This window comes from Rhinoderma darwinii, chromosome 3, assembly GCF_050947455.1.
Source record: "Rhinoderma darwinii isolate aRhiDar2 chromosome 3, aRhiDar2.hap1, whole genome shotgun sequence".
Taxonomy (NCBI): domain Eukaryota; kingdom Metazoa; phylum Chordata; class Amphibia; order Anura; family Rhinodermatidae; genus Rhinoderma; species Rhinoderma darwinii.
In genome coordinates this window covers 209,649,894-209,661,933 of record NC_134689.1, presented here as the reverse complement: position 1 = coordinate 209,661,933, position 12,040 = coordinate 209,649,894, and the positions used below count along the sequence as shown (strand labels likewise).

The window sequence follows — 12,040 nt, the reverse complement described above, 5'->3', positions numbered from 1 at the left end:
TTTTAAGTAATGTATATTACAATAGCGGTAATAAGCACCATACTCCTACATTACAATAAAAATTTAAAAAAAACACCAAAAGGTCTACACAGCCTTTAAAGGATCTGCTGATTGTCTTGGTGTCAGATACCATGGGATACCTACAGACATCCTGGGAGTCCATGCCTCGACGAGTCAGAGCAGTGTCTATAAAGTGAAGCAAATATTTTTGGATCACTTTTTTTTATAAAAAATTTTTAAAGGCAGGATTCACAGAAAACAGCAATTCTTGCATGGTTTTTGGTTTTATTTGATACGGCGTTCACCGTGTGGGTTAATTAATGTAATAACTTTATAGTTGGGGTCGTTACGGACGCGGCGATACCAAATATGTGTAACTTTTTTAATAAAGCATTTTGTAAGGGGAAAAAAAGTGTTTTTCATTTTTTTTTCACTTTTTTTTATTAAACTTTATTACATTTTCTCACTAGAGGACTTCACTATGCGATAGTCTGATCGCTTGTATAATACACTGCAATACTTCTATATTGCAGTGTATTACTTGCCTGCCCGTGTAAAACGGACAGGCATCTGCTAGGACATGCCTCTGGCATGGCCTAGCAGGCATAACTAGTGGCAGACCTGGGGGCCTTTATTAGGCCCCCCAGCTGCCATAGAAACCACCGACACCCTGCATTCTTACTCAGAGTGCCGGTGGGGTGAGAGAGGGAGCTTCCTCCCTCACTCTAAAACCACGAAGATGCGGTGCTCGCTATTGAGCGCCGCATCTGAGGGGTTAAACGAGCGAGATCGATACCGAAATCGCCCGTTAGGGCAGGGCGATTTAACGGCTCCCTGCTCTATTTATTTATTCCAATGCAACGCCGTAAAAAGGATATTGCATAGGAATAAAGCCCGTTAGTGGCTGCCGTAAAAACACTAATGGGCGGTCACTAACGGGTTAAACATGGTTTCTCAAGCCTTGTAAGGGGTTTCCCTTGGTCAATTAAATTTTAACCAATTTCCCCCAAGGCTATATTCCATCACAATGGAAGATGACAGCATAATACACTGCATTGTGGTAATTTGCACCATGTATTGCATAAAATCACAAATAATAATATAAAAAGAAAACAGCAACGCAAGAGAAATCTGATGTCACCCATTTTAGAAATTCACTTAATACCGCAATAGTGTCTATTTAGTACCCAAATACAATGTTCAATACTGCCATATACTTCCCTGGCTCCCTAATTCGCCAGACTTGAACCCAATTGAGCATCTGTGGGACCACCTTGGTCATCTTGTTCTCTCTATGGATCCTCCCCCACGCATCCTCCAGTAAGGCCTCATGCACATGACCGTAAAAAAACACCGTAATTGTGGACAGCAATACGGTCCACAACTACGGACCGTCCGGTTCTATTGGTCGCGGACACCTTTTCGTATCGCTACAGAAGGGCATCCGTGCTGTAGAACCGTGCTGGGAATTATGGAGCATGTCCTACTTTTCGGATTTTATAGGCTGTGCTCCCATACTTTGGCCCGCGGGCCATAATTACGGGCACGGCCGTGTGCATGAGGCCTTAAAATGGGATGAATTGCAGTCAGCATGGCTCCAAATACCGGAGACAACCTACCAGCACCTTATTGAGTCCCTCTCAGCCCGTCTAGCTGTTGTCAGTGCTACACACGGGGGTTACTCTGGACATTAGCTGGTGGTCATAATAATGTGTAATATCCCCATTTAGAGAGCACTAGTTAGCACAATACCTACATCTCCTCCCCATATAAAGAGTCAGTATGCAAACTATATAGACAAATACCATGCTATGCAAAATGCTTTTATTAAATAAACAACACAACATATATATGTTTTTCATGGTTTTATTTAGCGTTAAGGCTTGACAGCATTTTCCATAACTGGAGATTTATTCACACATTTGTTTTCAAAATATATACTTTGTGCAAAATGTAGTTCAGTGAATGCTTGTACCGAATTTGAAAAACGCCTTTATAAAATGTTTTTTTATCAAGATATCAAGACCTAGAACACGACAGACACATAATAATAGAATTGCAGCACATCAACAAATCAGCATAAAGTCAACCCTTTCTCTCCACTTCTCAGAATGCACTTTGGTCATTAACACGTTACAAAAAGGAAATAAATGTATTTTGCAGAGATTGCTGTACCGGTGAATGCACAAGTAAGAACAGAGTACTACATATATACATGACGTACACCTACATTCACCTCTATTGTTCAAACACTGGATCTACCATCTCTTATTTTCAGTCTCTAAAGACCGACTTCCCAGTGTGGGATTTTATGTATGCTGGTTGTAACAGTGCGGACTTTATATACAGTCAAAACCAAGACATAGATTGAATGCAGCGATCATTGCTTCTGGAAATGTGAAACAGTGGAAGCAATACAAGTCTAAGTACTCTTATACCTGGTTTATCTTATTGCTAATCCTTTTGAATTCGGAGAAACGGTTAAAATGGGATCAAATTACTATGCGACAATTGAAGTGCAATAGTTTCTCCAGACTTTCAGGATTTTCCATGAGCTTCCCTACACGTCAACCGACTTCAAACACACCTATAGTCAACTTCTCCCATATTAAAACTAAAATCGATTGCTGTAACTTCAGACCCCACTTCAACAATGAGAGAGAAATGGAGTGTCATCTCTAAAAGTTGTCTGTCCATTTAGGATTCAGTAAAACGGCACAATGTCTCAGCCTTGTGACATTCTCAGAGAAATATTGCATGATGTACAAGAAATGGGTCGCATGCAGTGCTGCCCAGACAACTATTTCTGCAGTCAGGTGCGAATAACGAAATTTGACAAAAATGTTGGTGGTCTAGGGCTGGTTATGGGTTAATACATTTTATCCTTGGTCACTCAGTGATCAACACATAAGATCCTGTGTGGCCTAGGGTGCATCAACAATCTACAATAAACAAAAAAGCGGCCCTCTTCTAACACTTCGCTAATTTCCATTTTCTTCTGTCAGTGAAACATGTGCCTAAGGGCCTGTTCACATCAGCGTGGTCTTTCCGTTGAGGGGTTAATACGGTCATAAAACTAGTATTTTGTGAAACCAGCATCAAGAAGAAGAATTGGACTGTACAAGTTTGTTTTTTGTGGGTTTTTTCTTTGCATGGTGATAGTGCCGCTTTAGGCTATGTTCACACGGGGTATTTTGCAGAGTTTCTTGATGCGGAAACCGCGTCGCAAAACTCGGCAAAAACGGCCCGAAAATGCCTCCCTTTGATTTCAATGGGAGGCGTCGGCGTCTTTTTCCCGCGAGCAGTAAAACAGCCTCGCGGGAAAAAGAAGCGACATGCCCTATCTTCGGGCGTTTCCGCCTCTGGCCTCCCATTGACTTCAATGGGAGGCAGAGAAAGCGTATTTCGCGCTGTTTTATGCCACCGGCGCTCAATGGCCGCGGGTGAAAAACTCTGCTAAAATCGGCGTGCAGGGAGAGGAATATCTGCCTCAAACTTCAAAACGGAATTTTGAGGCAGATATTCCTCCTGCAAAATACCCCGTGTGAACATAGCCTTAAAGAAGCCATTTCTATAAATACATTTTATTGTAACAAACAGGGTTTTTCTTAGAGGTTATCATTTACGGTCTTATTTTTAAGAGATGCCGTCCTGCACACTGCATCTCACAGTACCCACTAATAAAGTCTTCTCTGGACCAGATCATCAGACACGATCAATACTGTACAAAAAGATTTCCCAACAGGCTAGAAAAACTGGGTGCAATGTTTGCTTCTTCACAGTAAAGTGAGGGACCAGATGTGGCGTTACCGAGCATATCTGAGGATGTCTTGATGTCTCATTGGTTTAAACAGCGAGCCCTCTGCAGATCTTCATAAAGAGACATCAGATGTTTTAGGCCACGTTCCACACAGTGGAAAAATCCACATGCATATTGAGCTGCGTACTTTGCCGTGAATTTGACCCTTTACATTGCAATGGGTGAAATTCCAGGCAAATCCAGGGCACCAAACGTAATTTTTTTCACAGCACGTTAGTGTTTTTTTGGAACAAACCAGTATAAAATATCCTCCTGTCTGATTAGTAAACCCAATGAAACGGACAGGATCATTATTAAATATGTTGGTAAAATAGATACACACACTATAGACCGTTCTTTTTGTTGGGACTAAGTAATTCCCTTGAAATAAACTGGTTTATATAATCCAAATAATGCCAACAAAATATATTCAGCATTACTTATATGTTTGTGAATGATATTACCAACTCTCTAAACTCAATTTCAACAGACCACAACCAAAGTATGCCATATTTTTGACCCTTTGATGGGGTTTTTCCCCATGGACTACAATAATGAAAACTACTACTCAGTAGAACTGAATGTTAAAAACCACATGGTTAATATTAACATACGGGACCACTTGAAGTTCTCAACAGAAAATAAAAGACTATTTAACGGAGCTCCAGTCCTTCATTTTATGCACATCATGATTGTCACCAGGTCTAGGGCCGATAACATGCACTGTCTGCAGTCAACAATGTGAAATGCTGAAAGGCGGCACAAAACAGAGATGAGCAAAGCAGTGAGGAAAATAACAGGTCACAACCTTTAGGCTGGATTCACACGAGCACATTACGTCTGTAATGGACGGAACGCATTTCGGCCGCAAGTCCCGGACCAAACACAGTGCAGGGAGCCGGGCTCCTAGCATCATAGTGATGTACGATGCTAGGAGTCCCTGCCTCGCTGCCGGACAACTGTCCCGTACTGTAATCATGTTTTCAGTACAGGACAGTAGTTCCACGCAGAGGCAGGGACTCCTAGCGTCGTACATAACTATGATGCTAGGAGCCCGGCTCCCTGCACTGTGTTCTGTCCGGGACTTGTGGCCGAAATACGTTCCGTCCATTACGGACGTAATGCGCTCGTGTGAACCCAGTTTTATTCATTCAATATCAGCAATGTTTTGGCTCGGAATGAAAACTTGAGTAAGAGAATCTAGGTTGTGACCTGCACTTTCCATGACGGCTTGAATTCTACGGGTACCTTACCTTGTGGACTGGTGTGAACCTGAGTGTCTTTTTATAGCTACTGTCTAATGCTGCATCTTAAAATAAGATACAGAGTGGAGACTGTGACCATATTATAATAAAAAGATGCCAGTTTGTGGGTTGGCGCAGTCCTGATTTATCTTAACAGTCAACATCCAGCTAAACCCAAGTGGTTCCAGCATTATAAACCAATGTGTCTTGCTCTGACTGTTAAAGATCTAACAATAACCCGATTCCAGAATGCTTGAAATTTGCAGCTTTTTACTTTTAGTAATAAGCTGCCATTCCGATACATAGTAGCTGCCAATAATATTTTTTATGTCTCACTTGGTATTGCTAAAATGCTGGTACAAATTCTTATTATGCAGAAAAAAAAAAAAAATTATCCTAAATTGATATTTCTTACGACTTCAAAGACAATACTGCAGAACAGAAAACGCAATAACTTTACTGGAACTTAAATTCACCCTTACAAATAGGGACATTTAGAAGAAACACTGTACGTTTTGACATTTTTGGCACTCACAATATCCTGAACCTATCTATGGTGCAAATTAAAAGAGCTTGCATTTCCCCCAAATAAACGTTAATACTTCAAAAAAGGAAAAAATTGCTCAACATAAATACAGTTGTTAAATGTTCCCCTGCATTTCTGGGGGATTGCATTGGTATAGATAGGACGTAGCAAAAATCAAAAGTTTATAAATATAATGAAACTCAACTAATACCTAAAGAACTACAAATAAATGTAACAGTAAAGAGGTGCAGGTAATCAAATCCATATTACTGCAAATAGGCAAATATACTCGTCACAAGTACATCTCATAATACAAATCTGACAGAATAGTAACCGAGTACAGTTATTGCTTTACCAACGGCTTTATGAAACGTAGTTTTAACAATTTAGACAAAACCATATCAGTGGAAGGTTTAAAGGAGGCCATCACATATTCGCTCATGTAAATAAAATTTAAAAAAAAACTTCCCCCACCCGAAAAAGCAAACGTTACTGCATGGTAGCAATAATACATAACATCGGCATTGCCTGTGATAGGCTCGTAATGATCACTACGGCCCATCTGTGTAGTCACACGCTAATCTTACTAATGAGGCGCAATACTCGGCTGTATTTTCAGTTCGTGTTTCTTCCATATATCAATGGCCAAAACCAATTTTGTGTTATTTTTTTTTTGAGAATTAATTATTATTTTTTTCATTAAAAAAATGCAAGTGATATCCTACTGGAATCAATGCAGACATCTACAACAAAACCGCTGGGGATAGTGCATAGTGCAATTATAATGTAAAAAAAATAATAATAAAAAATAATACATAACAAAACAGCAGATGCTCAAAAATGAACAGTGAACTGGATGGATGAGAATAAAAGAAATATTTGACATCACACATCCTTCAGCTGTAATTCGTGATATTTTATATATAAATTACCACAAATGCCGGACCTCGAGTTGTTCTCTCCCCTCAAGGTTTTGGAGTTTTATTCAGCTGCTTCTTAGGTTAAGTTCACACGGAGTTCTTTTTACATGTTTTATGACGCAGAAACCGCACCAAAACCCGTCCGAAAATGCCTCCCATTGATTTCAATGGGAGGCGGAAGCGACATGCCCCAACTTCAGGCATTTATGTCTCTGACCTCCCATTGCCATGGGAGGCAGAGAAAGCGTATTTCACAAGGGTTTTTTGCCTGCGGCGCTCAGTGGCAAAAAACAGCGTGCAGGCAGAGCAAAATCTCCCTCAAAATTCCAAACAGAATTTTGTGGCGGATTTTCTGCCTGCAAAAAAACTCAGTGTGAACCTACCCTTAGAGAACAGGTTTCCAACATTGACAACAGGAAATGTTAGCCATTACAGCTCCTAGAACGTTGATGTTTTATTTGATTCAAACATAAAATCACAAACAAGCAAAATATCAACAACAAGGCAGATTTATCCAGAGTCGTCTGGAAAATTTAATGACCACCCTATAGAAGCTGTCATGTTAGAAACATAATTTTAAAAAAAAATCTGAGGGAAGAAAACAACTCATTATATGCTTTATATATATTGTTTCTTTTTCTTTATACCAAATGAAAGTCCTCTTTAGGGCCATTGTTTGCACTTACATGGTGTTTCTATTTTTAGTAGTTATTGACCGATTGTGACATGTATGAGGCCCTATTTATACAAGCATCATGGCTTCCATTTATAATGGAGTCACGAATGGATTAGTCTTTAAGTGTGTGATGGTATTCCATTTGCGATCCTTTTAAAGAGGTTGTCACGGCACGGGGCTGTTTTCATATTGATAACCTAGCCACATGACGTGAAGATTAAAACAAACAGTGATCGCTCCCCTTAAACCGCTCACCAGGTTTTGGTTAAGGAAACAAATTACATCCAATCTTGTTAATTAATAATGAATAAACTTGATCAATAGAAATCCCAAAGAAAATGTAACAGTTGATTTCAAATTCCAACAAGGCCGATTAGCTTGACGAGTTCTCTAGAATGAATCCTGGGAAAACGTCTTAGGCAGCGTGAACTTTTCCTACCAGTTGACAAAACTGAGGAACAATACAATTTGGAGGCTTTATTCCTCAATACAGGACAACTTAAAAATGCCCATTTCTGTCATATTTCCCCGTTTTATATTCCTGCCACTAGATTTTCACACAACCATGAGGAAAAGTCTCAAATGCCTCAAGCGTAACTCTCCAATAGCTGGGGAGTGTATCCAGAGAGGTGCTGGTTACCTTGTCTTGATGTACAGAAGAATGCTGTACACCAAAGGCTAAAAGAATAAAAAAAAAAAATCCAAACACTATCAAGGTAAAATAAATAAAGGAATTGCACAAGTCAGTCAGACGTAAACACTTCAGTTTTGAAAACGAAGTCTTGCCACAGGCCTCAGCTTCTATACCTAAGCACAGCAACCGTTGTGAGGCAGCTTATTTTATGCCAGAAAGTCAGTAATCGTGCTCCAGAGAACTTGTGGAAAACCCCTCTGTTCAGCGTCATGATTTAATCTTCCATAACTGGAGTGAAAAAGAAAAAAAACAAAAAAACAAACAAAATTATTAACCATAAAATAGTACAAGCTAAAACACCATGCATGATAGTAAGACTGGGTTCACACGAGCACATTACGTCCGTAATGGACGGAACGTATTTCGGCCACTAATCCCGCACCGATCACACTGCAGGGAGCCGGCTCCTAGCATCGTACATAACTAGGAGTCCCTGCCTCTCCGTGCAACTACTGTCCCGTACTGAAAACATGATTACAGTATGGGACAGTTGTCCGGCAGCGAGGCAGGGACTTCTAGCGTCATACATAACTATGATGCTAGGAGCCCGGCTCCCTGCAGTGTGTTCGGTCCGGGACTTGCGGCCGAAATACGTTCCGTCCATTATGGACGTAACATGCTCGTGTGAACCCAGCCTAAGACTTTGGATATAATATTAAATTTTGAACTACAGCCACAGATTGTGTGTTTCATCGGTTGTTTTTTTTTTTTAAATGTAATTTATTTATAAGTCCTTTTTCTATCCCACTGTATGCCTTGAAAATTCTTATCTCTTTCCATGACTGCCGTGTATTTCTATACCAGTTCCTCCTGCCCTCTCACAGCACAGAGAAGGCTAAAATAATGTAAACATGAAATAAAGAAAGAGAGCTATAGAGACGCAGGAGCATTCCACTCCTCCTTTGAATTAACAGGGGTTTTCAGCCGATAAAAATGTATGGCCTATTCTCAGGATAGGCCACCAATATGTGATGGGTCAGAATCCCAGGACCCCCGCCAATCAGCTGTTTTGATGGCGCCGCAGAGCTCAATTGAAGTGAATGAGAGAAAAGGCTGCAATACCTATGAATCGCCACTAAATGTGTGTCAAACACTGACAGTGAGCAAGAAATGACGGGAAAGCAGCGCTCGTACGAAACAAAACAGCTGATGGGCGGGGGTCCCAGGAGTTGGACCCCGACCCATCAGCTATTGATGGCCTATCCGGAGGATAGGTCATCAATTTTTATCGGCTGGAAAACACCTTTAATTTATGGAAAAGGGAATTACAAAATATAACTTTTGTCATAAGGGGAAAGTGGTATCATATTTTATATATCCACATGATTAACTTATTTTTGCTAAATAAAAACAATAGGTATGCTTTAATGACATAAAACTGGAAAACTCCTTATAGTAGAAAGCTTACCTTGAGATTAAATCCCAGCAGATCACTAATAACACCAGAAACAGCTGACAAAATAACCACCTGGGTGATATTGTAAAGTAGGGGATTCATTGTCAGACCATATAACCTAAAGGGACTGTCCAATTCCTTAGAAAGAAAAACAAACAAACATAAGCAATTTTGCTAGAAAATCAGCATAAAAACCTAACATTAGACCTAACACTCGTTTATAAGGAAGCATTCTGCTAGTTCTGAATCTTGGACAGCATTAACATGCCTCACTAGATGTTACATTTGCATTTTAAACACATCCTCGAAATAGGAGAAGGCTGCAGCTTGCCAAATAAAAGCATTATTCTGCTCTCATCTCCAGGATCGGATCTTACTTTTCTTTTAAAATACAAAGAGATCCACAAGGGACAGCAGTGTGGTTATTGTTACATTTAAACAAGCCCTAAAGCTGCTCGGAGCTGAAACAATTGTGTAACTTCTATTAGTTCTCACATTCATCCAAGAACCAGAGCGTAACCCTTTGGGGAAAGATGCCTAGCGAGCTTACGGTTGTTTCTTGCCATCAATGTTTCAAGCAAGCTGGCGCTCAAATATTATACAAGAGATAAGTCCCATTACAGCTGTTACGGCTATTAATAAGAGGAACATATGTAGCACTGTTTATAAAGAAAGCTTGTGATCGCCATGGGAAGAACGGAAAACAACAAGTAAAGCGTGCAGACATTCCCACCGAACCTGCTCCATCTCTTCTCTATTAGCATAGTGTAAAGATTAATGTTATAAAGTACCCAAATATAGAATTCTAGATATTTCTATTGATGATCACTTACTTTTAACAGTTTAGTAGCTAATTTTAACACATTGTTGACAAGTGTCAGCTCCTCCTTCTTGTTCGGTTTCTTCTCCATTTTCAAGTACAAATTAATCTGTTTAATAAAGCAAATTGTTGCATGGCGGCTTGTTATTACGTGCCATTGTGAATGTGATATCAGTTTAATAAAGCTTACTTTCCACAACCATTCAACATTTATTAAACCATGAAGCAGGAATTAACGTTTTCCTGTACAACACATTATTGCTTTACAGTAGCTCCACTCCTCTATTTGAATGGAAAGGCAGATCCTAAAAATGTCCAAAGAAGTAATGGTTTTCATACAATAGGAGTACTAAATAATTGTATGCGATCACAAAAAATGTAATCCTTGGACTCTATAGGAAATGATCAGACAAGCTTTTATGATTAATCAGGTCATACATGAGAGATCATGTTCGTTTAAAGTGACTGTACAGATCAAAAATATTTGATATGAAAATTACTACATCTATGGCCATTTTAAACCATGGATGACTTGTCACTGCTTATAAGAGTTCATAAAAGGATACCTTCTTGAAAAAAAAATACAATAATCTCCTCTGTATAATATGCTACTTTGCTACGCCAATCATATTTTTGTATAATCTCATTCGATTTAAACATATAAGAAACAGGCAAATTACAGAGGAAAGGAAATCGAGGTGGTAACATGCAGGTATCTGGTGTTCATGTATAGAAAGTAGCACTCAATGCCCATCAGGGCCAAATCAGCAACTTTTACCATGGAACTGTGTTCACTCCTGATATATCCAAACTAGTATAGCCCGCCATGAGAAAGATAATAGAAAGAGCAGGAAGAGATGTTCAGATAATCTAGGGTTTACGTTACAAATTACAGCCATCTACACTACATATGAATGAAAAGGCTTCGCTTACCTGTTCGGTCAACAATATTGAGGTATTGCTATATTTTTTGCTGGTTTCTGATCCAAGTGTAACAAATCTCAATAAAAAGAGAGTTAATGAAACGCACCAAATTACTAGTTCCCAGTTGTAGTGACACTCCAGAAAGGTTTCATGAATATGAAGGAGCTAGAAAAATGACAACATAAAAATGTGAGACAGAAAGAATAAACCGATAATAAAAAGTTCATTGTGTAACTTGCCATTATTTAAAAAGTAGCCTGCATGTTATTTTAGCAACCACAAGCACCCATGGAGGAACACTTCAAAAGTCAGGCAAGTGTATTCTTAAGCTCTGGTCACACTGCGTCATGGTTTCAGTTTTGTAACGGATCCATAATAGATCCGGTTGACAGGATCCGTCAGGTTCCCTTTTTTTACTGGGTAGATTAGCACAGAAGGCTAAACTATTCTGTCCAGTGGAAACCTGAAGGAATGGAAGCGAACACCAGTGTAAGTAGTTTAAACATGAAGTCCACAATTCTGGTCTTGTAGTGCACTTTATGTAAACTCAAAAGTAAAACAGTATCCAGTAGAAAAAAACCAAAAACATTTACATGTTAAAACACATTAAAAATAAAAGTAATTTATTCTTATCTGCAAAGAAACAAGGGTTTTTGGCTGTCCTTAAAGGCTGTGGTCACCTTTTTTTAATTAAATCAATGTGTTTTTAAGTCATTTTCAAATTGACTTTTTTATTAAAAATGTTCATACTTTTTACTATACAGCTTCTATTTATCCTGTAGACATGGAATCGGCTTTGACAGAATGAAACCACTTCCGGCAGTTCAGCTGAACTGACGGCTTGGCTAAGAGCGGCTCCTGTGTTTCTCTGACACACAGGATCCGCCTAATATCAATAACATCTAAGTTCATAACTTAGACTTAGATGTGATCTTTATTATGTGGATCCTGTGTGTCAGAGAAACACAGGACCCGCTTTCAGCTGAGCCGTCAGTTCACCTGAATAAAGGATACATAGAAGCTCTATCGTAAAAAGGAAAA

General features: G+C 39.3%; 1 protein-coding gene across 3 annotated transcripts in view; it reads right to left on the bottom strand.

Moving 5' to 3' along the window:
- Window positions 1–4,894: 4,894 nt before the first annotated feature.
- The window catches only part of PHTF2 (putative homeodomain transcription factor 2), a 102,069-nt gene continuing 94,923 nt past the window's right edge, over window positions 4,895–12,040 (bottom strand). For all 3 annotated transcript variants that reach the window (XM_075857342.1, XM_075857343.1, XM_075857341.1), the window contains 4 exons: window positions 11,009–11,164; window positions 10,089–10,184; window positions 9,268–9,393; window positions 4,895–8,087 (listed from right to left, as the gene is read on the bottom strand). In XM_075857342.1, coding sequence (XP_075713457.1) covers window positions 8,067–8,087; window positions 9,268–9,393; window positions 10,089–10,184; window positions 11,009–11,164 — 399 coding nt within the window. In that variant the 3' untranslated portion in view covers window positions 4,895–8,066. The remainder of the gene's footprint in view (window positions 8,088–9,267; window positions 9,394–10,088; window positions 10,185–11,008; window positions 11,165–12,040) is intronic.